This window comes from Cataglyphis hispanica, chromosome 8 (genome assembly GCF_021464435.1).
Source record: "Cataglyphis hispanica isolate Lineage 1 chromosome 8, ULB_Chis1_1.0, whole genome shotgun sequence".
Taxonomy (NCBI): Eukaryota; Metazoa; Arthropoda; class Insecta; order Hymenoptera; family Formicidae; genus Cataglyphis; species Cataglyphis hispanica.
Window position 1 is genome coordinate 6121498 of NC_065961.1, and position 27239 is coordinate 6148736.

General features: G+C 36.1%; 1 protein-coding gene and 1 long non-coding RNA gene across 9 annotated transcripts in view; one reads left to right on the forward strand and one right to left on the reverse strand.

The window, feature by feature from the left end:
- LOC126851595 (uncharacterized) overlaps window positions 1-27239 on the forward strand; it is a 282884-nt gene that overhangs the window by 178273 nt on the left and 77372 nt on the right. The gene's annotated exons all lie outside the window — the stretch shown is intronic.
- The window catches only part of LOC126851567 (lachesin-like), a 132661-nt gene that overhangs the window by 10707 nt on the left and 94715 nt on the right, over window positions 1-27239 (reverse strand). For 4 of the 8 annotated variants that reach the window (XM_050595664.1, XM_050595665.1, XM_050595667.1 and 1 more), the window contains 7 exons: window positions 26191-26376; window positions 18151-18234; window positions 14423-14546; window positions 11864-12001; window positions 11638-11760; window positions 9319-9489; window positions 1087-7274 (listed from right to left, as the gene is read on the reverse strand). In XM_050595664.1, coding sequence (XP_050451621.1) covers window positions 6973-7274; window positions 9319-9489; window positions 11638-11760; window positions 11864-12001; window positions 14423-14546; window positions 18151-18234; window positions 26191-26376 — 1128 coding nt within the window. In that variant the 3' untranslated portion in view covers window positions 1087-6972. Of the gene's footprint in view, window positions 1-1086; window positions 7275-9318; window positions 9490-11637; window positions 11761-11863; window positions 12002-14422; window positions 14547-18150; window positions 18235-26190; window positions 26377-27239 lie in introns of those variants that run through there. The other 4 variants (XR_007687701.1, XR_007687702.1, XR_007687704.1 and 1 more) reach the window with 3 other exon arrangements.

Sequence of the window (27239 nt, forward strand, 5' to 3'; positions counted from 1 at the left end):
ATATAGCTATACATATATGGTTATTCTTAAAAAAATTTTATAAAAAAAACACCTCTCCCTCTCTCTCTCTCTCTCTCTCTCTCTCTCTCTCTTGAGTTAAATTAAATAGAATTTTTTTCTTATTTCTTAAATTATGATAATAAAAAAAGCGTAATGTAAATTCTCTATAAGCTGAAAAATTGGAGAATTTACAGATAAATAAAACATTAATAACTTTTACGATATATGTATAATTCATGAATAAAAAGCTCTTTTCTATTCTCATTTAAATTAAGTACTTAGAAAATCTTTTCGATAGCCATTTTTAATACTCATATTCCACTTTTTGAAGAAACTTAATTTGTCGGCTAAGAGGAATTTTATCACGGCTCTTCTGATGTTAATAAAACGCGAGTTTACGGTACTGATCCTACAGCTTAACGGCGCTAGGAAAAAAGGAGAAAGCGGGTTAGATACTCCTTAAAGGAGTGGGAAGTCATCCTTCGCGTCATGCACACCGCTAACAGTTTTATTCGAAGTTCCGTGTTTCTTGTATTGTCTGATATTGCAGTCTAGAGGAATATCTGGAAGCGCGAAAGGAGGAATGAGCCGCCGTAGGACTCGCCGAACGGCAGTGACGTACAAGATAACCGTCAGTGATAACTTCCACGACGGGCGCGACTTATTGTTAGGGATTTCGAGGGAAAGACTCGCGCGGCCATATCCCTTTACGTGTACAAAATTCATCGGCATACAGCTCTCGTGCAGGGATGTTTTTCCTGGGCTACATCCATAATACATTTTACTTTCCAAGAACCTCTGCCCGTCACTGAACTTAAAGATAAAAGTCGGGGAATAACGCGCGAGGAATCCGATTATCCGCATGACCAAGGATCGAAATAGCGGATATCCATATCCTAATGTTCTCGTGACAGTGAGAGCAATAATATGGTCAGGTTAACAAAAAAATTTGTCGCGATTTTTTTAAATACGACTGTTCTTATTTTTCCGGTTTCGCAGGAATTAATATTTATAAACTTATGCATGATAAAATATCACTTCTCCTAAGAATGAAATTACAGATAGATATATGATATGTATAAATGATTTTTGCTGTTTTTTTTTTTTTTTTTAATATATTTAATACAACACATTTTTAGATGCTCATAAATTGTGAAAATTTATCGCAAGAACGAAAAGTTTTGAAATGATTATTTGGATTTTTAGATTTTGTTTTTGTAACAGTTTTCGCGTACGATAACATGTTATTTACGAACGAAGATATCATATTATTTACGACTCAATAAGCGAAAAGAAACTAACGACTGTAACAAGCCACGTTGCTGAAACTAAAGTTAATAAAAGAAGAGCAGTGGAAAAGATAAGTAAGGATACAATAAAACAAAAACAAAAAAAAATAAAGATAATTCAGAAATTGTACAGTATATCGATTTATACGTGAAAAAATATTAATGGAGACAAGACTGCACCGTATGTGGAAGAAAGAAAAGTAAATAAAATTTGTATCGCGCAAAGTATATAATATCGAAATATATAGTAAATCGAATATCGTAAAAATGTTAGAAGCTTAAAACAAAGCATTTCGCAATGCCAATGTAAACGCTAATCGATGATCCAAAGAAGTGATAATTCACGCAGATAAAAGGAAGTTGGCTAATTCTCCTTCTTTCTGAGACTTAAAACTTTACACTAGGTTCAATCGACCCACTTAAGTCTCATAAAACAAACTTTTCGAAGCTGTTTGATCGTGTCGTAGAAAAATCCGAAAATCGTCTGGCAGTTTAAAGCGCCAAGATATATCAACGTTAAAGTATCAAGTTGGAAAACTATTAAAAAACATTTTCATTACAACAAATTAATAAAAGGTAAAGAAATGTAGATCGTTTCAATGTATATCGAGTCCCGAAATCGTTAAATTAATCTTATATATAAAAATAATAAATTTTACAATAATTTTGAGAGTATTTATTTTTACACGTAAGACAATTGTTGCGACTTTATATTATTTCACGAATCAAAAATAAAACGGAGAGAAAATCACATGTATAGGACATATTCGCGGCGAATCGCGGAATGACATTGGTAGTTTGTTGCGTCGAAGCGTGAACTTTTGAAACTGCACCCTTCGGCTGGCATTGTCGAAACGAACCGACTACGAGCATGCGATAAATCGACCGCCGTGCAACCAGCTCGCGTACCTAACTATCCGCGTCCCTTGTATATATATCGTCTCGACGGGCTAACACGTCGTACCTCTCAGGACTTTAATAAGCGTAACCGGTGGGGATTAAGCAAACGGCCGAGGGTATGAGGCGGGGAGGATTGTGGGGGAGGAAGGGGAGGTAAAATCTACGAGAGGTCGTACGGAGAGACGGCTTGAGAGAGGCTGGCACGAGGAGAGCCGGTGCTGCAGCTGCAACGGTAACTTTACAGAAACGACTTCGCGCCGTAGCTCAAACGGAACGGTAAGCCCGTTTGGAAGTCATACGAAGGAGTCGTCGACGACGTCGGGCATCGCGATGTCGACTAGAATGTAAGCGATGGAGGTAAAGGGTATAGGGACGATAGTGGAGGGCTAGAAGGATCTTGTCGGCGAACCGTAAAATCCTCTTCACTTCGGCTCTCGCCGTTAGTTTTCGATGGGCCGTCTCGCGGCGGATAATAATACCGCGCAATTACTCCGCGGATGCCCGAGTTCGCGAAAGAAGGGAAATAAAATCAGCATAAAAGGAGAGCCGCCAAATGGCGCGGTCTCGGTACGCCGGGGCCTTCTAATGAAAGCGTCGACGGAGGGGGAACGATGGGAGGGGGGCAAAGGGAGGAGGCGGCGGTGGCCCTTAAATTAATTCACGATGAATTACGTCCGCGCCAGCTGCGCGGGCAGTTGTGTTTATTTATGGAGGAACTAAGATCTTCTTCTCTCCTAGTCCTTAAAGGCGGATTCGCCCTTATAATTTCTCACGGTGACCGAGAGAGAAAGGCGGGCCCCGCCTGCCTCGCGTCGCCGAAGAGGGAAAAAGAGAGGATAAGAGAGACGATAATTGTTCTAGAACGAGTATTCCCTCCGACGAAATAAGAGGGGACACGCTCTCATCCACAGTATGGCATGCCACGGCGGCGTGTCGCAAACGAGCGCGATTTGGCCCGGCGAGGGAAAAAAAGGTCGCGATTTTTTTTTTCCCTCGGGCTTTTTTTTCCGCTCACACTGAGAGAGCGACCATTCATTGGCTCTCGTGAGGACGCTTGAGGATGCTTCGCGTACTGGACTTTTTTGCCCATTTCGAGGTTCGTAGGTTGCAGTGACGAATGTGGCACGTCGCGTATTATATCGAACGCGCGCAATGGGCCATTGGTTAATTGAAGGGCTTTAAAAAAAAAGAAAGAAAAAAAAATGATTGCAGGTGACAAATTCAGACACGATATTTTAGTGCAGGAACATAAATATTCAATGATAAAAAAATTTATAATAGATCTTCAAAAGTAGCATTTGTCATATCCATTTTTTTGTTGCTTTACATTTCGGAGTAATGCTAGAAAGAGCGGATATTTTAGAACCATTTCAGCCAAACATATTTTTAACATTACGGTTTGTATTTTAAAATTCTGTAGGATAGTGAAAGAATTAACTTTCTTCTTGTGTTTTCTTCACGTGAAAAAAGTTTGCTCGGCATCTTTGAGAGTAATTAATTATAATCGGAGCGATCAGGACAAATCGATTGAAAAACGCGAGATCGAAAATGGATTTTAAAGAGGATTTAGACGCGTACGGTTATCCCTGCGAGAGAACTGTCAGCGAGTACCGAAAACGAGAGAACCGCGACGCGTAACGAGACGCAATTTCGATTGCCATAAAACTCCAAAACGCCCATGGGAATGCTCGATTTATTTAGCAAGTGAATACAACAGTAACATTGCGCGAGCGGTGCGTGGCGATCGATGCGATCGATTTTATCATTCTTCGCGGCCGTTTTGGATTCCATTTTGTGAAACTTCGTTTGAAAACGGAATAAAAATTCGAAAGAAGATGGCATTAGAATGGCTAGTTTGTACCATTCACCGTTATGATATTTATTATTACAACATTAAATATAATTAAAGAAATTATTGCAAAAGCAAATGCTATGATAGCAATAACTGAAATAATAATAAGTAAAGTTTTCATAATAATTGAAAAAATCTGTCGCTACGAAACATACGCGCTACGGAAATATGAAAATATATATATGATTGATATCGTTCTTTCTCTCTCTTTTATACTTTCTGTTTCTCTTTTATATTTTCTCTCTCTCGTACCAATTCGAAGAAACTCGCATCAGACAAGGATTTTCAATTTGATCCATCAGACATTTATATTGATTATTTCGCTCACATGGAAAACGAATCGTTAGATATCTGATTGTGATACTTGTGATCGATGAATTTTTTTATTGATTACTTTATTTATCATGTTTTTTTTTGATTAAATTGCTCCCAAGTTAATGTTGTTTGTAAAATTTATACACGACATAAACTATTGGATAAGTTTGTCGTCCTTATTTTTTACTTATCAACTTTAATTTTTTATCCAGAATTTTATTTTAGCATCATATTGTTTATAATTTATAAATAAAATGAATTTAACAACATTTTTATCTAAAAACTATAAGCTCACGAACAATATACAGATTATAAAAGTTTCGTTATCTTAGATGTTATATATATATATTAGTTTGAATGCAAAAAATATCAAGTTTATTGTCTTGTTATTAGAGTTATAAGCTGATTATAAAAAAAAATGAGAACTTTTTTTTTTAATGTTATTTTATTTACGTAAAAAAAAAAAATTTTAAACATTACTGCCAAAATCGCCGATTTCTTTTTTTTCTTAAAAATATACTTTTTTTTTATTTTGCGATTTTAGAATATACATTTCGTAAGCACGAAAGTGTTATGTAACGTCTCTTCCAAGTTTAGATTAAATCTTTATAATCGACAGTGTGTTGCTGTTAAAGTTCTCGAGTATAAATATCTCTTGAAATTTATTTTGACCGAATGAAAGTTCTAGCATCGAAAACCCGCGATCTCGAAAGCAAAACTCTCGATTGAACAGTCATTGAAAAGCCTTCATTCCCTATCGTAGCGTTTTGATATCGAGAATCACATTCAGATAAGTAGAGCTCTCTTGAAATAAACATTTCTCAAAAGTCATACTTGATTCCATGTTGATTGAAGAGTTTTGCTATCGAAAGCTCTGTTATAATCAGAGCACCGTAAAATCTCATTCGAAAGGGGCAATAATATTAAAGAGAGAGAAAGAGAGAGAAAAGAATCTTTGCGAAAGAAGACAGGTATGGATGATCGCGCGATCCGAGAGCATCGGGAGCGATCGGGAGCATCCGTCAAGGTTGAATGTTACATACGGTGCCTTGCTACTTTCGGGTCGAAACTCGTTCGAAGCTTTCGATACTCGTTTACATCGCGATATGTATTCTATTACATTGGCGTGATCGTGAGAACTATTTAAGAAACGCTACGTCATGTCGCTCGCACGCGATTGAAAAATACAGCGGTGAGAGAGTGATAGAGAAGGGGGAGAGGAGAGGGAGAGGAGAGGTAAGATGGCACGAACGTGTTAGTTACCCTGACGTGTCAAGTATGCACACATATACACATGCGAGCGTCTCCGTATATGATATACACGTACATATATACACATATCACGCAGCTTATTGCAATGAAGCTGAGGAATTACGCATCTTCGATTCGCGTGGATATTATCTTCACTTCGAAATAAATATATGTCCTTATTTTTCTTCGTCTATCTATCTCTTTGGCCTCTACCACCGCTTTATCGTTTTTTTTTCTCCTGTGTTCGTCGTTTTTTTTTATTTTTTATTTTTTTTTTATTGTGATAATTATGAATCGTCATCGCGCAAATGTCTAGACATTGTCTGTATTTGCAGCGATTATCTTAACCGATCATTTACGATTCGTTTTAATTAACTTCATGCTTTTCTACGTAACAATAATAAAGAAATCAATTTTACGTAAAATTTATAATACAATTATATATATATAATACAATTACGTAAAATATATAATTCAACGGTAACGCTAATTATTAATTTAATTAATTTTGGTTTCTCAAACTATCTTGCTGAGATGAAATAAAACGAGACTTTCTATACCATAAGATAAGATTACATTGCTTAACATTGCATAAGAATAAAAATAATCTAGGTCATTGTTTCAATAATTATAATAATAGTATCGAAAATAGAACTGACCTTATTATATCGAATTTGACCCCTGAATTTAATTAATTTAACACTCACCGATCGATTCTTCGATCCAATCACCAAGTACAACGATCAAGATACATAAGTCCCGCGATGTAAATCTCTGTCTTGTGACCCACGTGGTTCATCCCTTTCGCGAGCTTCCGATCCATTGATTAAGTCTATGAATTACGAATAAGCCACTCAGGGAAGACGATACGTCGTCGGCAGTAGCAGCGGCGATTTAAGCCCGTTCGAAGTTGTTTTTGCTGCGTAGAGCCGAGCAAACAGCTGAATAGTCAATGAAGATTAAAGCTTTCGTTTCGTGTGAAGCCGGGCATGAAATTTGTAACGTAACATATGATTCACTTCGCGCGACTTTATCTCACTGATCAGGTAAGATCAATCGCAGTTTGCTTTGAAAATAGCATTGAATTTCTCTTGAAAATCCGATCGCTCAGCCAATGATAAAGCGCGTTGCGGGCATATTTTTCTTTCTCGCAAAACTCGCTGCAGCGTCCCGCAATAGAAACAACTTCGGATTCGTGGGCATCCAGCGTTGATCGCACAACTTTTTCGAAAGAGAATTACGTTTGTCGCCGAAATCGTGTCACGACGAGACCGACGTGCGAACGTGAGCACCAACGGCGTGTGCCTCGATCCGTTCCTTTGACTTTTTCCGGCCGCTTCTCGTTTCACGTCATCACCACCACCATCACCATCTGCGACAAACGATCGTTAGCGATACCAGCGGTGATAGGACATCGATGATGGACAGCCATCGTCGATGAGAATCGGCTCCCGAATTGATGTTAATCGTGGGCCGTTTTTTTCCGACGCGGATCGTCGAGGACGGCGTGGCGAGTGACGGATAGCCCACGTGGCCGTGGACCGTGTTGTCCACCGCCAGTGGCCTGTTCTCCGTCCTGTCCATCTCCGCCGAGCCGTATACTATTTCGTCCTCCTCGTCGTAGAACGTCGGCCACGCCGTCTGCGTCCTCGTCGGTCCGGAGATTTCTGAAACAGCGAAATAAAACGCGATTTTTAAAATGCAAAACAGAATATATGTTATTAAAAAAATATTTATCTTTGATTATGATTAAAGAGATTTTTGATGTAGAAACCATTATAATAATCGACATGTATCTATTATTTATAATCAATATGTTTACATAGATTTATAATGATATTCTGGCAACGATTCAATGGCTTTTCTTATTGTACTGTTTCAAAAAGTAGCAAGATAGCGAATTTATCGGCGCTTATCTGAGAATTCTGACGCTTACGTTACAAACTTTCTCGAGAGTCTCTTGAATAAAGGAAAGAAGTTCAAACCTGCGGGGCACTTGGAGATAAGATAACTCGACTCGCACGCGTGTCGTTTTCATGGAAAGAATTTAATACCAAAAGTGGATACGTGCGTATACTCGTATATACGGCATGTTTTCTACAAAGTTTTCGTTGAAGTTCAGAAAAAAAGTATTCCGCGGTGAAATGATTCGAGGAGAACATTGTTCCTATAAATATCCGATAAAAATCGACCGCATGTTTAAAAATATTTTTAACAAATAGAAAATTTTCAGATATCGAACGAAAATTTTATTAACAGATAGGAATACATGTAACGCTATTTCCTGTATCATCACTTTTAAATTCATGTACGCAAATATGTCGTCTTTACGTGCGCTGCACCGGATGGAGACCTCGCCCTCGAAATCGATGGGTCGATAACACGCGACGATTTACGAACGTGAAGGGTGTACTGCATTCGCCAACCTTATCTTTTCGCCCTTCCGCCTCTTATACGGCTCCTGGAGAGCTGCTAGCCGAGAATTCGACGTTACGCGCGCGCGCGGAAAGATGAGGATTGACCGAAAGGTATCTGACGTAGGAGCAGATCCTCGGGGGAGTTTCCGTTCGTAAAGTGACAATGCTTGTAAACGCGTGGCGTGTTTGCCGTAAGAGGAGAAGGAGAAGAAGGAAACCCTCTCTTATTCCTATCATCTCGCAATCAGTCAAGGGAGCGCGAGTTTACACTCGGCTCGACTGAAACCCGAGCAACAATTTTCACATCGAGTTGTTGGTGCAGAGGACTCGTTAACCTCGCGACCCGCCGCATTAATGTAAGGAATAACAGGTCGTGCGCGAAAGCAAATTCCGCCCACCCTTCGCCGCGCCCCTTGCGAGATACTCGCGGGTCTAACCGAGCTGCAACGCGCGGCAAAAAGCCGTTTCCGTGCCATAATTCGTTCGCTGCGAATAGTCGAGAGCCTTGTTACCCGGACGCATTTAAGATCGTTTCATTCGCAGCTACGCAGAGACGTCCGGAATGCTTTGCATGGTATGTAATGTAATTCGAAAGCGTATTTCTGCAAGCTTCCGGCGTCGTGTCCTTTCTCCACAAAACTGAAATCCGTCCATAGCCAAATATTTAAGGGATATTATCATATTTGAAAAATGTACAACAAAATTTTATTCTTTATTTAATATTATATAAATTTTACTTTCACAAGATCTCAGTAAGCGATTTTATAATTACTAAGAATTTGATGAAAATCTTGTTTATTTGTTAATAGAATTTGTCATGTAAATTTGATTTTTACAATTATATTCATGCAGATTCCGAAAAGCAATGTTATTTCCAAAGTATCAGCTGTAACGTGCAGAAAATTAATCCCGGCGGACTACTTATATAAGTACAATAATTCATTCACAGTTTACAAGGCAAAAACCTCTCGCCCTCTCGACTTCTCCCATGCAATTATCTACGGATCTATTTGCAGGTTTTATTTCACGGTACGAATCTTAATCCTTAGCGCTACGACCATCTAAAGGAACAAAAAGAAGGAAGAGGAAAAAAAAAGAGGAAAAAAAAAACGAAGTAGAAAAAGAAGTGGAATTATCCGCAAATGTACACGTGCACTGAAACGAAATGCAGCGCGGATAACGCAATTCTCCCCGTTTTGACTGCGTTCCGTCGAGTAATCGAATTAGGTATTCTTTATGGGCTCCCCGGGAAACTTCGTTTGATAACGCGGTCGAAAACGCGCTGTGTACTCACCGTATAATCGAATACTGCTCTCGACCTCGCCGAGGGAATTTTTGGCCGCGCACCGGTACGTTCCCACATCTTGTTTCTGCAGATTCCGGATGGTGAGGATCATCCGGACCTCGAACGGTGACTTCGACACCGCTTGTACGTCGTACCTGATGCTAGTTATTATCATCGCACCTTGGGGGAAAAAAAAAAGCGTAGAGCGCACTTAATTATTCTGCGTCCGATGGATAGAAATCTGAACGTTATTTCTCTTCGAGTTTGCGCATCCAGCATTTTTCTCGATTTATATGCGGCAAAAAAATGCATTATGAATTTCACAGAAAAATTTTGGAGATTTAGTGTTTTATTCAACGGAGGAAGAGAGACTCAAACTAGAAATAGATGTTGTACAAATTTCTCTCGTATAAATACATACACGAGAAAAAAAATTGAGATAATAACTTATATATATTTTTTGACGTAATTAAGATTATTTCAAATTTTTTAATTTGACTCAACGAATTCCGTAGGTTTTGTTGATTTGAATATCATTCTATTTACTTGTTTTGATAAAAATATATTTTAAGAATCTATATCATAGATCATTTATATAATATCAATTATATCCATTTGTAAAATTATTTAAATTAAATTCTGAAATATTTTCATTTTATGCATAGCAAGCAGTTGAAGAGGTAAGAGGTTACGTCTCTTGCTATAAATAAGACATCTCGCCCGTTTGCCGCTATGCTTTCTTATTACACGTTGAAACAGTTGCATATAATGGGAAACAAGTGAAAGGTATCTTCCACGCGAGACGAAATTGCATACGAATGCATTGGAGCGAGGAGGAACTCTGGATAGCTGAGCGTGTGTTAAACCGAGAGGACGTCTGATTCTTGTGAGGCGAAATCCACCGCGGGAATATTTCCGCGAGTCAGGAGATATAAGTAGTATTCTCTCTTATGTCTATCTAAAGTTTTCTTGAGGAATTCTGAATCCAAATATATTATTATACGTCATTGCAATATAGCGCTACTATTATTCGTTGAAATGATATGTGAGATATCCGATATCTGAGTTGGCTCTTCATCGATAAATCTATAAATGTTTGTTGAAAATTTTCATATTTTATACTTTATACTTTATTTTGTATCAAAGAGAAAAAAAGATACGATGAAATTATCTCGGATTTTGTTTATTCATATAAGTTTAGAACATGTTCCCAATTACGCGAATAAGTTTCTCAAAGCTGACGATACTAAAATACAACGCGACATGTCTAATATCGGAATCGCCTAAACTAAAGTACGGTCTATAATCGGATTTGTCGTGCGAGTGTAATTAACGTTCGAGCATTTCTCCGTTAGTTTCAATAGTAATTAGTTAACAAGCCAATCATTGTAACGGACTATAGTACTTGTGGTAGCATTGTGCTGGCCAAATGCAGATATATAGATTACATTCGCATATATACATACGAGTTGACAGATATTCCATAAATTACCTACTTACATTAAACGATAATTTCGTTTCGCGTGAAAGTGAAAATTGTTGCATAAATTAATTATTATTACAATTAATATATTTTCTGGATAGAAGAAAAGAAAAGAGAACTAAGTTATTAATATAATTTGAAATACACATTAGCATATATCGATAAATAACATAATACATACATCATGTATCAGTCAATATTAAAAGTTAAAAAGTCTTACAGACGATTTATTTATAGATTTATAAGATTTAGTTATAGATTTTGAAATTATATATACGTGATCGTTTGATGAGAATTAATAATTTAATAAGTTGCATAAGTTGATTTATTTTATAAATTGCATTTTGAGTGCTCTTAATATCTTAGTAATTTTATTTATCATGTAATTCAAAAAAATATAATCGAAAGAATCTAATTATCGGCACAATAAATCTTTCTCTCTCTCTCTTTCTCTCTTTTATTTCTTTAAATTTGTTTATAAAATTTTTCCTGTCCATTAAGTCTTTATCTAAAATTAATCAATCTAATTAAATTACTGAGATATTGATAGATAATCAGAATGCAATTTATACAATTTGAAATCAATCTGTGCGAATAATTACAACAATCTGATAAACATAACAAAATTAAAAAAATATTTCCAATATATAATAAATAATAAAGAATATACCTACAGGCAATATTTTGAACGATACAATTGATAAATATTATGAAATCTTTAAAAGACGATAATTACATAATACATATATTGCGTTACAATATCGCGGTAAGAGAATTCTCGACAACAAAATTAAAGACAGTATTAAACGCAGTAGAGAAATGTTTTTTAGCGAATGTTATCTTACCCTTCGGATCCTTGACCCAATAGTTAATCGACATTGGGGACGCCTCGACGAAACATTCTAGGACCACGTCGGTCCCCAAGGGTGCACCGACCAGCTGATTGGGTACGTGAATTACTGGCGGAACTGTAAATCGAATTGGAAGATACGGCATTTCTCGAGTCTCTTGGCATAGAGGAATCGAGATGTCCGGGGTTCAACGATTCGGATTGTAATCACTATTACTCACAATGAACGTTGATATTAATACGTTTGCTGACCGCGGGCGGGACCCCATTGCTGGCGATGCACAGATAAACCCCCATCTCGTTCCTCGAGATCTTCGTCAGCTTCAGCTCTTCGCCCAAAAACTCAGGCACAGCATACGCTGAGAACGGTGTATGGTTAAAGTCGAATAAGACCGAATACATTCGATAGATTGCGCGCGCGCGCACCGCAACATTCTCGTCTATGCTTTAAGCGGTAAGATTTTTTTCCCACTAATGTAAATTTCAAGATTTCTCTTTTCAAATAACGAGATTTAGTCGACTTAATTTACATTGAACACCATAAATAAATTTAAGATATTTTATAGTTTTATAGTTTCTGCAAATCTCGAGCCATGGATTATGAATTCATATGTACATATTAAAATTTAATATCTTTCTTCTTTTAAAACAAATGATTATTATATGAACATAATTTTATTAGATATATTAAATATGTGTATAACGGAGCAAAAATACTGGAGATAAAATACGAAGATAAAATACGATTGGAATTATTTAAGTTTATCGAGAAAGTAATTATAGAGAATGAAGCTAATAATTGAAAGAAAGAGAATACGTTTTCTTGCTTTATTAAAGTTACTTTTTGTCTGACGATTGCATAATTATATTAATTTAATTGCATGTTTTTATAACAGAAACATTAGTTAACAACTTATTGTTTTTGATTATTGTTATTTAATGAAAGACAATCATTAAATATAGCCGCACGGCAATGAAAAAAGAATATAAAACAAACAACTTATTACAAAAGCGATCAATAAAATAACAAATGCGCTTAATGATATTATATTCGTGTTAATTACGCTTCTCCAATATTTTATTGTAGAACATATAATACATATTATATTTTACATGCTACATTTTCAATGCGGATTCGTATTCACGATTTGCAAATTTATTCATACTTTCAAAATAATGCTAAAGAAATGTATATTTACTTTTCGTGAAATTTGGAGCGTATATTGGTACTGGCATAAACGCGGCTGTAAATTAATGAAAACAACGTAATACGGTCTAAATTAATGAAAATAAACAATTTGATTAAATGACTCGATATTAAATACCGATGAGTGTTTTCAGATGCAAACAACAAAGTAGCGCATGCGGATAAGACGAGCGCAATTTGTTGCACCTGCAGCTATTCCTTGTCGCGAAATATCGTAAACAAACGTAGGAAGCTTCCTCACCTGCGGTCTCGTTACACTACGTCGCAATTTAGCTTGTAAAAGCATTAACTTTCCCAAAGATTCCGAATCTCTCCGCTCTTTCTACCTGGCCTAACAATTATGTGAAACAATACAAGTGTTTTGCGTTCTGTTAATTAAGCGCAGATGAAAAAAGAGACTATATATATATATTTTTTTTTTTTTAGAGAACGTTTTATTTGATAGACGGTATCTTCTAAATGCTTAATAAAAAAAATTATAATGATGAAGTTTTAAATGACAAATTTAAAAAAATATTATTTATAGGATGAGCAAATCTAAAAATTTTTACATCGTTATATATTTTCGCTTTTTCGTTCATTAATTTTTTAAACATTTTAATACAAAATGTTCGCGTAACCGCATTAGCTGGCGATCGCGAAACCACTAGTCTCTTCCGGCATGACTTTGCTAATCACTGCGATTGTAATGCCGACAATAAGCCGTCGGTCGGGTCGCCCGGAGGTGCAAGATCGCGCCCGGCATACGCTGCATCCATCGGTTGCAGCGGCATGCATCCTTGCTGTGGCCCGCGTCGACAGTACGGTGAAATTTGCCTGCTATTAATAACACCACGCTGAAGTGAATACTAAATACATCGTTTAGCCGGGACTTGCGAGACGGCTGAGAGCGAAGCGGGATACTTTGCGAGATCAACGTTCTGATCACTTTACGAACGTCTACTTTAAGGAAGACGCAGTAATTTTATTCAGCCGGATGTTTGCGTTTTTTTTTTTTTTATGTACTTTGCATCTGTTTGAAGTAAAAAAAAAAAAAACATATTTTTTTTTTTTTCAACTGATTGAATAGAGAATTAATACTGAACAAATTTTTATTTAATAGAAATAGAAGTTGATAATTAATTAAAATAAAATTAATCGTAAAAATTAAAGCTGAAAAAAAGCTAATTTTCGATAAATTGCGATTCTTCTCTTTTAATACGGATATAAATTATGACAAAAAAAAAAAAAACAAGGAAAGTAGATCGCGCGTGTTTCATAATTGGCCCATTATTAAATTCAACATTACTACTTAATGATCCGTGGAATGAATCCGCGGCGCGGCCGGCTATTGAGCCAGAAGTCGTCGGCGATGGCATTATTTCGGAGCATCAGCGGAATCGGTTTCCGGGCGAAATTCGTCTTAAAGTACGGGAAACGGCGGTTCGTAATGAGGGAATTTGAATACTAACGGGATCGCGGAGCGCGGTACGCGCGCCTAAGGAAAACATAATTGTATATTCCGCGCTCTATATATCGGCGGAACGGCGCGGTGCGGCGGCGGCGAGGGCGTGCCATCTATATTAAATCTTACCGTGAGACTTCTGGTTCGGGGCGCTTCCTGCAAATGGCTCCCGAATTATAATGTTCTTGCCGTCTTCTCGGCGCCAGGATACGCGCGGCTCGGGTACGCCTCTCGCCCGGCACGTTAACTTCACCTGTACGTGTTATGAAACCGGAATTATAAAGAGAAGCGAGTTCGTTATTGCACTCCACTCTAATACCGTGCTTCATCCAAATATATATTTGGAAATATAAATGAGAGGGGGAGAGGGAGAGAAAAATGCGCGCACGCGCGCGCGTGCGAACTGGCACCAGACGCCCGTCTCTTTATGTAAAACACGTACGCGCGAGGACGTTTGTCCGAAACAATGGCGGCTGCCGCGGATATTCGAGCGGAAAACGAATCTATGGTCGCGAGGGGCATGAAATATCCGGCGTTGAGATTTTTTTTTTTTTTTTTTGGACGGTTATTAGTTCTACCGCGCGCTTGCACGGCCAATTTTATCGAACCTTCTCGAATTCTCGTTAACGGATGCTCAGTTTGACGATATATTTGCTTCTGGGGGTGGCTTGAATGATGGAGCGATACGAAGCTACTATTTTTGAATGAATGAAAAATCAGGCAACCATGAAATCGGCTTAATTTTTAAAATTTGTCATCGGCATATTACATTCGCAGATCCATCCATTATGAATATATCAATTTGATTCTCGTCAATTACCGAGTTACGGATATTCGAAATGAATGCAAAAGGTAGGATGGGTTACGAGTTGCAAAACACGTACGCGAAATGAATATCTGTGTGTTCTACAATGGAAAATATAAACGGCGTGTTGACAATTAACGATACGACACGTGTCGCAGCATACTGCGCTGTTTGTTGGCCTGCATTCTACTGACATGCTTGCCTGCTAGTTTGCAATATCGGTGACGTTTTTAGATGAATATCGTGTTAGCACGGTTCCGAGGTGTAATGTAAGTTATTACATACAGTTTGCATAGTAACCTTCATAAAAACGTAAACTGAGTATTATTTACTCGATTTTTTCAAAAAAACATTTGAAGAATCAAAATTAGTATTATTTAAAATTTATATAAAAAAACGCACATAAAATAATTAAATATAGCGTGATACATGACTTTAAACTTTTGATTATGTAAATCTGATTTATCGAAAATACTTTTTAAAGGTTTAAAAAAAGACAAGGAGATAATATACATAACTTAATATATTATTAATATTTTTATTATTTACATCACAATATTATTTTGTTATTCATTTTGTGCCTGAAATAAGATCTTGGAAATATATACATCAATTTCATCAAGATGTGGATAAAAATTGATCGATTTCATTGCAGATTTTTTTTAAGTTAAACTTACGTTGAATTTTTGAAATAGATGATTATATGAGTTAGAAATATATCTATAGGAAGCATTATAATTCGAAACCATTCCAACAGCAATTAAACGTTTTTTTAAAAAGTATTTCCCATTCCAGAAGATTTTGGAGAAACTTACATGAAAAGAGTTTCGCCAGGAATCAATTTTGAATTAAAAAAAAAAAAGAGAGAGAGTTGTAATCTGTTGTAAAATTACTTTAGATACGGCATGTGTAAAAACGTGTTCGCATAGTGAAAAGCGACATGCCGTGAAAAATCTGCGAGATTTAGATTTGTTTGGTTTTTTATGTGAGAATTTGATAAATATAGCAGAGAAAGAGACAGAAAAAAGAGAGATAATAATAACAGTTATAGTCTGGCAAAATTACTTATTTATCTTGATGGACCCGGACTGTGCCGTCAGGAAACGAATTCACAAACCCGAGTCTCGATTGAAATTTCAATTTTTTATGAACTTTATCTAGCGCGCCGGGTCAACGAAAATTCCAACTTTTTTTGACTGAACGCTATCGCAACAATTGACATCCACGGTTTTTAGATTTATTGCTGATTGATATCGTATTTGTTAAAGATGCCAAATTAAGAATAGATATGTATAGTATGTGTAGAAATTACTTATCAGAAGTAAAATTGTTTAAGATTTTAATATTAAAATTATTTTTATAAAATATTTTTTAATATATTTTATACACATATATAGTTTTAATACGCACTGTATAAATGGGATATTTTAGAAAGTTCTAACTAAAGCTAATATAGCTTGTGTACAGAAAAAATTTTGTTCGCAAACGAGAGAGGAATTTTATTTTATCACAGTGGAACAATCGAAATTTGCAATGTAATTTTAAACTTTTCCAAATAAATATTAAATTAGTTTCTACAATTCTGTTGTAACCAAAAGAATACGATATTAGACGTGTCCCGATAATCTCAAAAGAAGTAGATAGTAACTTATACAAACTGACAGTAGTACAATTTTCAGTATATAACCAACCGCGGAAGATAATAATAATAGGAAGACTCGCTATGCGTCGGTATAATTTCAAAGTTTAAAATGGTTCGCGATGTAGAAGAGGGGCTCCCTCCATAGTGCTGCTGTCGCGTCTTCGTAAAAGCGTCTGTCAGACATTCTGAGAGAAGCGCAATATTCTTTACCCAAGCGACACCGTCGGCCATGCACGCGGAAAAACGCGAGGATGAGATGAGAAATTCGTTAAAATTGCGCGGCTGCCATGGAATATGAATTGTGAGCAACAGGTCACTTATTTCCACCGATGACTTACTTGCATTCGCGCGGAACGTCAAAATTGCCTGTAACACGTCTACGATATTTGTAATTACGCGCAAAGAAACTTATCAAATCAAATAAATTTCTTATAAACAATTATGAGTCGCGAGGACATGACTATATCTTTTTTTTTTTCAGAGTAATAAGCTGTAATCATCAAAATATTTGCGATTTCTTCTATTTAAAAAAAAATACGCGTAAAATAATAAAATTATAATTAAAATATTAAATTAATAATACAAAGATATTTAATAATAATTATTAATTTGCTGTAACGCTAAAATACTATTTGCAACAGGTGTACAGAATCACTTACTATGAATTATATCATGAAATGCAATATAACGCATTATATTCGCTTTTTATGTTTAAATTGCAGTTGACATCTTTTTAAATATGACAATTTGTGGATTTAATAATAACGCGCCAGTATATACAAGTTTCAAAGTTAATACTTTTAACTCGCTATCATTATGGACTTGCTGACGATTTAAGCATCTTAGCAGTAACACCAATCTCGTGTTCAAGACGTTAATGACGACGAATAGCGGAAGTTGCAAGTTATTTGTAGACTGAGCCGCGAGCCGTTGCGCACTCATGGCGCGTATTGCCCTTCTCCGATATAGATTTCTCCGGCATGAATCAAGCGGAATAACGTTGCCCTGATAATTTACTACAGACGTAAATCAGCCCACATTTGTAAGTAATAAACCATCGTTTATTCATGACGGCTTCTGCACGGGATAAATTATTTAACGACCTCCGGCCTAGTCGCGCTATAGCGCATCTTTCTTCCTGGCATATTTATCCGCAAATTTATTTCCGCATGCGGATGAATTCTTCGGAATTGAGTCGGAAGTTAATTGTTGATCGAAAGCAACATTCAATATTGACGTTGTATTTCAATTCAACAGAACGTGTAATGTAAAGAAAAATATATTTCTTATTACGAGAAGGAAGTTGTATGCGTTAATTTTTAATTGTTATTAATTTGTTTTAATAATTAAAGATTTGTTTTAATAATTAAAATTGAGATTATAATATAAAATAAAAAAAGATATATTCACCTGGCCGCCCTCGCCTACCATCATGTCGCTTGATGTACCTTCAGAATCGAAATCAGGTGGCACGACAATTGACAGCATACCTGTCTGAAAGAAACAAATGATTTATAGTTAGTATTAATATAAATTCAAAGAGAACGATAGTGAACTTGAGTTCGTTGTATTAATAAAGCTATTTTATTTTAATTTTTTAATAATAAATTAAATTATAACTTTATATATATTTTCTCTTTCTCTGATACTTTATTTCTATTATAAACTATTATTATAAATTCGCATTTAAATTACTTAACAGAAATGCATAATAATGTTTTATCATTAGATCGTTCACGATCTAATCTGTCAAATAAAACTTTTCAAATATGAGAACATTGTTTTTTTGCGCGGTCTGTCTAGATTTTTGGTGATAGAAAAAATTTAATTAACGCGTATATACGAGTTTCAACGTGATGACTTGAGAGGGATGGATGTTTCTACAGAGCGCATAGCCAGAGCTATAATTATGTCTCTAACTTCAATCATACTCTGTAAAAATTTAATACGCGGTTCATTGCGAGCGAGAGGCGCATATTTTTTCCTATTATATACGGCATTGCGCGTAAATGTGGCTCATCCAACGTACAGCGTTGATAACAACAAGCGAATCAGAGATGATGACATATAGCTCGCTTTATTTCCCTCGTCGCAGCATATGACGCTGCTATGGAAATAGTGTTTAAAATAACCGGATTTGCTGCAAAAGTAGAAAAACGGATTTGAATAAAAATGCGGAAATAATGAAAAAAACAGGCGTATTTCTATTCTGCATACTTAATTTCTTAAGACTAATTAAATAAAAGCTTGATGATATCAACTTAAATTCTGAATGTAATAAAAGAACGAATCACAAAAGTTTATTTGTTTTACATCAATTTTTTATTCCCGTTTTTTGTTGCGTTAGTAGATTACGAAGTACGGTAGTAAGGCAGTTGGATAACGCGCGAGCGCCTCTAAATCTCGAGTGTCTTGTTCCCTTGATATACTTTAGTTTGATATACTTTATATAGGGTATTGCGGCCGCAGAACCTGCTGATGTTACCAGTGCGGATACCCCAATGTGTATTGTGGATTATTCGTTAATAACGGCGTATATACTATAATATTAAACATCAACTATCAATCAGATCATTATTGCCTGCTCGACATTCAATAATCACGCACATTAGTTACACGTGAGTCACGTGCGCAGAAATAGCTTCTATAATCCATCCGTTTTGCTAATAATTTAATTAAATTTAGAAAGATTATTTTTTAACAATTGTAATATTTTTTTATTCGTTTTTAATGTAAATGTATTATTTCAAGACGAAAAGAAAAATAATTAAATACTTATTATTATTGATAATAATAAAGTTTCGAGTAAAATTTCATAATTTATTACACAATAGATTTTATCGATAATTTGATGATTCGAAAGGTGAATGTTGATTTTAAGATGGTGAAATTTAAATTATGCTATATATTACGAGGATTTTACGGCTCATTGTTCAGGGACAATACTCGGAATAATACTCGATGCCATTGAAGTGCTGGATGCGCAGCACATTTTCTTGCAAGGTGCAAAATAATCCTTCAGGACAAAGCGTTGCGCGCTAACTACGCATTCGACACTTATCAGCGCGCGCACGGAAGCGTTATCACGTTATAATTCCCAAGCGAGAAGACAGTAGAATGCGATGGAGAATCGAGGAAGAGGAAGAGGATCCAAGCTTCTCTGCGTCGGGGACTTTTGTTGGCGGTCGTACATCAACTCACGAGACGTCAGTGCAAGGACCTCTTCCCTGTTCCTCCTTCACTTCTCCATATCTTTCCCGCTGTGCTCACTCCTCCCCCTCGATTCTCCTCGTTTCACCTGCGATTTAAAGGAAACTCCACACGTCGCTCCTTTTCTCTCTCTCCTCTCTCTCTCTCTCTTTCTCTCTCTCTCTCTTTCTCTTTTTCTCTCTTTCTCTCCTTCTCTCTTGTCTTTGCAAGACGCGGAGGCACGAAGTGTACGCGCAATTACGAGGATGTAATCCACGCCACGAAACTTCAATCGTTATAACCGAGTTGTCTGGCAAGCCGCCACTGCAGAAACAGCCTCAACGAATGCAAACTGCGTCGTACCTGCTACCTACCACCTACCTACATACCTATCCTATCACGGCAACAGCGATGACGAGACACGTGCCCTAGCGCGTAAACTCATACGTGTCATCACTGAATTGTGAAACTACTGTCCTTCACACACGCACACATCGCAAATTAATTGTTACGCGCCTGCGATATAATTGTATCAGTCCTCGCCGAGCTCGAGAGATGAATACGAGTCTCCCGTCTCCCTTTTTAAAGTCAGCAATAATTAAATAATTTATTTACATTTCTTTTAATATTACTATAAATAATCTATAATTACTGTAAATATATAATCCATTTGTGTGTAAAGACAATTTGCCGCAACTTATTTTTTTTTTTCAAATTGCATTATTTTAACAAAAACAAAAGTAAGAAACTTTTTTCTTAAAGCATAATAAATCTTTATATTTGCGACAATTGTAATTAATATATTCGGAATATATGTGGAAGCGCGTCATTAAAATACAACAAAATATGATGGTAAATATAAGAGGAATTTAATAAATCAATATTGTAAACGTGTATCAATTATGATTAATGTGCAAGATCATTTCAGTCTTACAAACTGTATCAGAGGGTAAACGCATTCGCGCAAACAATATACCCGTTGAGACCCATTATCGCTCGTTAGCCAGATTTGCACTACAGAATCACTATTAATCCGTAAATATGCGCACCATTTCTCTCAACGTAATCGCGAATATACATATAATGGAGAGAACATATAATACATATAACGGAGAGAAATGATATATTGTTTTTTAATCATTAACAATATCATTGAATGGAAAATAAATAAATAATTATGCTCTCCTTAGTATTTGAAAAATGCTGTGTATACGCTAAGTATTATAAGACAAAAAATTATACATATATATCGCGTTTATTTTATAAATTGAATTAATATCATTTGATACGAAATATTTTTGCATATCTATATTGTTTTTATCGCAATCTATAATATCTTGATTCATTATGAATAAATTAAAAATTGGTGATGAATGAAGATTATATGAACGATCATAAAACTGTAATATGATGATATATTTAATTAGAAAATTATTATAATCATGGTGAAAAAGGAAACACTAGTTAATCGTGATAATTTTTAATTAAAGTAGAGTTAGTTTCACATGATATGGACAAGATTTGCGAGTCATTTTGAATCGTTAAGAAAGGACTGTACAAGACATTTACAAGGGATATACGGTAGTTTCGTGAGATTCGATTCAATTACTCGATTAAATCAGTGCGTTTCGCGTCGCGTCAGAATTATGCAGATAACCCCGAAGAAGTGACGCGAAATTTCAAGAAAGACGATGCACAAGTCGACGCGCAAGCCGACGTCTCTACGTACGTACACGTAAATTTTATCAGACACGCAGTCGGAATTATAAGCGACGCGCGAAGGACGCCGCCGTATTCGGCAACGAGCGAGGAAATATAGTTACGAAAGGCGAGACTCTGCATCCTGTGACGATCGTGTTTTAACTTGATATATATATATATATATATATATATATATATATATATATATATACATGTGAATGAGAAAGAAAAGGGCAAGAAACGAAGTGTGATGAGAGGAAGTCATATTTATGAAGGAAAAATTTATTCATATAGGAGGCAATTTCTTTGATTGGCGACTGAATTTTAGCGATTTAATAAAAGTAAAAATGTTGATATTATAAATTTTTGAAATGTCTTGTTAAATTCTATCAAATTTTAATATTATGATATTATAATAATAATAATTAATATGCAGTAATCAAGAAGTAATGCGATAATATTGAAATTAATTAATTATAAAATTGTATATATAAAAATATATATTCATTAAAATTAATTATATACATTTACATCTGACCACTTTACCATTTTTTTCGAGTGTCTATTTCGTAAAGCAGAAGTGACAAGAGACTGACGTTCAAATAGGACACTTGCCATCGTGCCGCAAAACCGTCGCGTGTTACGCTCCGTGCACTACTTAAGATTACAGCTTTTTTCTTAGCAAAAAGAGGGAAACTACGACTAGCAGGGAAGAACTCGCGCGAATTCAATCCGAAATGTCGGAAAATTAGATCTCGGCTCGACTTCCAGCTCGGCGTCCCACCTTGCCGTATCACTTTGCCGGCAAGAGGCGGACGAGAGCCAACTGTTACTTTAAGGCAACCAGACAACCGCGGTCTAGACCCCGATCTCAAGAACGACAAGGCAAATGTTATCTGGAGGTAGAAAGGACGAACGGAGGACTCTCTGACGCGCTTAACTAAATTGGCTCGTTAAGTGTCTTTCGTACCGCGAGAAAAATTTCTCACGCTCGTAAAGCGACACTTTTGTACGCCTAATTGCCGTCTAACTATTTAAGCGCCATGCATTTAAAGAGATGAACGCACGAATTTTGAGAACTTGCTTGCTTCATTGTTTCTAGTTACTCGACCCGACAGAATTTCCGCGCGCGCGCGAGCGTATAAAAATATACGTATATAATCTTCATCAATCGATTATCTGTCCGAACCTCGTTTGCGATTTTTCACAACTTCAAAGTCGATTTTACGCGAGACGGCTGTTTCATCGCGCTTTCTTATCGGGAATTATTATGTTGGCCGCGTGTAATATTCGTTAAACGCGACTTAATATTCCGATCCTTTCGTGATAAGATTATATACACGCAGTCGTATGTATATATTATAATAATACACGGAGGGGCGTGGAGGATTTAAGCGATATTCGGGGTGCTATTCATAAACGGGTATCGGCGAACTGGCGAAGACGGCTCGTTAAGTTTTCGGATTCGTTAAGTATGCCGCGGGTCTACCAGCCGCGCACACGCGGAGGGCAAAATGCTTTCGATACTTGTACATACAGATTGTGTTATGTCGGCAACAGAGCTAATACTCTCGCGGAGCTCGGTGATTAATACCAGTGCGGTTTGTGCTATCGCGCATCACCAACGACGATTAGGCGACGGAAAGTATGGAGATGTGCAAACGAGGTTGCAGCGACTGTTGCTGTCTCTAATCGAGCACTTTAGGAATCTCTATCTCTCTCTCTCTCTCCATTATTATTCCCTCGCTTTCTCCTTCACATCGCCCAAAGATATCCTAAGGGAACGTAATGAATATGATGGTATAAATACGATATTTATTATAAATATGAATAAACTAATAATATTATTAAACAATGATTACATTTATCATTAATTGTTATATTACCCATGTTTGTGATAGCTTATGTAATTTATGAAATTGTTAGTTGATTGATATATTTTTGTATTCTCTTAATCAATATTTTTGTAATAAATTCCATCTTAAATTTCTGAATTTTGAATCTCTTTTTTTTTTCTTGAGAATAATATTTTGCAGTATATATAGCGATTTGGAAGGAAAAATATTTAGTAAAAATGAGACATTTCATATTACGGATAAAGACTTAATAAGGATTTCTGAAAGGTCTTCCGGGTTTCTAATGCGAATACGATTGCGCGTATTACACCCGTGGGATTATGTTAATGATAGTTAGCAAACTGAGGATCGGGATGATTAATTGCGCGAATCAAGTGAGACGTGGTCCGACTGTAACTGAGCAACTATCGATTAACTCATGCGCATCTTGGCACTTTGTCGATGCGGGTATTATTGGCAGCGAATCGCTCGATTAATTGTTTTGTACGGCAACTTATCGCAATCGATTTCCGCGATATTCGCCGCGATGCAATATAAAGCGTATCATTCGTTGAAAATATCTCTTATTTTATTATCTTACAATTAATTATAAACATATGTAAAATTACATTAAGTTAAAGAGATGTGGAGATATTATACTTAAATTTAAGCTAAAAAATAACTGATTTAAAATGTAAATATTTGTATAAATGAAAGGAAGATTTTCAATATACTTATATCTTTAATCAAAATTTTGACATAGATTATATGAGTTTTGTTTGCTTATCGATTATTAATGATATGCGGAGCATATTTTCTTGTACAAGTTATTCCGAAAAATACACGGAAAGTGTTAAAGATATCACATTCAGTAACTCTTTTATAAGTCTCTATCGAAAAACCATCGTCTTTCGTGAAGCTCAGGCTGGAGCACAAGAAGCCCTATTCCTTTTAAAGCCGATTGTCGCGGAATAGCGTAGAATATTTACGCACGAGAACACATTATTATCGTTTCTTACGACGTATTTTATTGGTAATATACGTAGTAACATTATGATAAGTCACTTTTATTCTATTCTACGACTTCTTTATCAAATAAAAGTTGATCGATTTGTATCAAACTTATATCAAATATATGACAAAGTTATGATGATGAAAGAATATAAATTTTTTTATGTATATAATATTAGGAAATGAAAGAGTGAGAGAGAGAGAGAGAGAGAGAGAGAGAGAGGTAGAGAAAAAATAAAAATGTAATGCAAAACATTAAAAAATTTTTTATTATACAAAGATTCCTCTCACGTGCGTCGTGATCTCATTTGTATTACAGTTAACATTCACTAGTTTGGAATGTAGTTTTGGAGAATAAAAATAAGGATTAAAAGGAAAAATATATGAAATTTATTTTTGATACCTCATGATATTAATATATTCTATTTTGTGGAAATAAAATTAAGAAATAAATTTGATTTATAATTCAAATTAAATAAAATTAATATAATACAATTTATAATTGTAATAAAATCGTTTTTCAGTTCATGTGTAATACAGATTAAATTCATTATGTGCCACATGAAATGTTTGTAAGAATTTTATGTAATGTACATATAATACACATATAATCATTAGATAAAATATGCAATAAAATAGAATGAGAGATATAATATGAGAGAGAAATTTGTACGCCTCATCGGAATTGTATGACCTTTTGACCACTGACGAACGTGTCTGCATGCTTTATCGACCTAAATACAGTTGTCGATAGGCTCGTCCCAATTAGTTATTTCACTGAGTTTGTCGGTTTGCCACGGCTAATTTCAAACAAGAGCTATATGTTTCCGAGTTTGCTATATCGAGATGAAATATCGATATTAATAATAACAGAAAATATAGATAAGCATTGAAAGGTATCGAAACTCGCTATTCTATTAATTTTATTTCTCATAATTAGAGAGAGCGCTCTCTATAATATTTTAAGATTTTATAGAAAAATAAATATATATAATCAATATTTATTATGATTTAAATTTGATATACTTTAAAAAAATTATGCGGATAGGTAAATGTAATGAAAATGTCATTTCTTTTAAAAACTTTTAAGAAGTTTGCGGTATCATTCTGGTTTGATAAGCGTAGTAGAAACGTAATTAAGGAAAATATGCTTAAAGCGGCGAATATCACCGTTTCCGCGCCTAGGTAAATTCCGCGCGTTTCTAAAATAGTAGCAAACTGCTATTAGAATCTCTCTCTCCCTCTCTCTCTCTCTCTCTCTCTCTCGGGAACTTCCTAACGATACTTCCGTTACCGCAGTGTCGTCGCGAAAGATCCTTCGCGAAACTTGCGCCTCGTTAGATTTACCCGCTGGCCAATATTAACGGCGATGAGAGTAAAGGCGTGGTATGTCCGAAACGAGCATTGCTCCCGAGATTCGAATGAACGGCGCAAACTTTATAATTGAAGCACGGAAAAACTTGTGTCGGAGCCGGCTGATTCACGCAGTGCCTCGACAGCTCATAAATCGTAAATAAATCGGTATCACAGTATTCGTCAAATAATTTTAACAGAGGACATATTTTTAATTATGTATCTGTATAAAATTAAAATAGATAAATAATTTGAATCGGCTCGAGATTAATTAGAATGCCATGGTGAGAGGGCGAATCGGCAGCCATCACCTCGTACATATCGACCCGTATCGTTTGTAGGAGATTAGTGAGGTACATACCTGACTCTTCATGGGATCCGTATTGATCTGACACATGTAAAGACCGCCGTCCTCTTTCTGAACTCCCTTGATGTGAAGGTTCCACGTACTATGATCGCTATGGGACACGGATATCCTCTGGTTGTGCGTGATCACGTGATCGTGTATCGCCTGAATCGCCTTCGTGTCCGCCTTTACCCAACCGACCTGGAACATCAATCGCCGGATCAAGGCATTAATAGGGGCGACGGAGAGCGAGAAAGAGAGACTGATAGATAGATAGATAAATAGATAGAGACGTGTCGCTGCCGGAAATCGCGATGACGGCGTCGTGGATTTCGTCGAAGACGCCGCAATTTCCTCACAGGCATCCGACTGCGGAATACAAACAGATGTGGGGGATGCCTATCCTGAGGTGTGCAAGCATGCAGACGCATATACATACATACATACACACACACACACACACAAACACACATACATATGGATTGACACGCGCGATTCCCCTTGGCCAAACTTTCAGCGATATTTGCATTTTCCTTAGAATATTCCGAATCCCGAAGTGAGGAGCTCTCGCGATTTCACACGACCAAGCGAACGCACATACGCACACGCATACATAGCCATGGTTACATCATCGTGTACGCGCGCATTTCCGAACTAGTAATGGAAAACCGGATACCATCATGCCGCGACTTTTTCTCTCTCTTTCTCTCTCCTTCTCATTATTCTGCATGTATATTCTCGCGATAGCGGCTACAACACAAACATTCTACCGACGAAGAGAATATCGATATGGTCTTCGTGTCTCTGGAACAAGAAAGATCCAATGATCTCCGTGTCTTCGACATGACAGAAACAACATCTTCATAATCTTCTAGTTTTTTGAATATAAAAATATATATCTATATATTATATATTCTTTCGTAAAGAAACTGATCTCAATTTCATTTATATACAAAAGAAATAACGGTAAAGTTGACATTTTTCGCTTACAAGAGACGTCGGCTTTAATCATGGCTATCAAAGCTTTTATTCAATAGATATTGCAATTGCTCAACATGGAATCG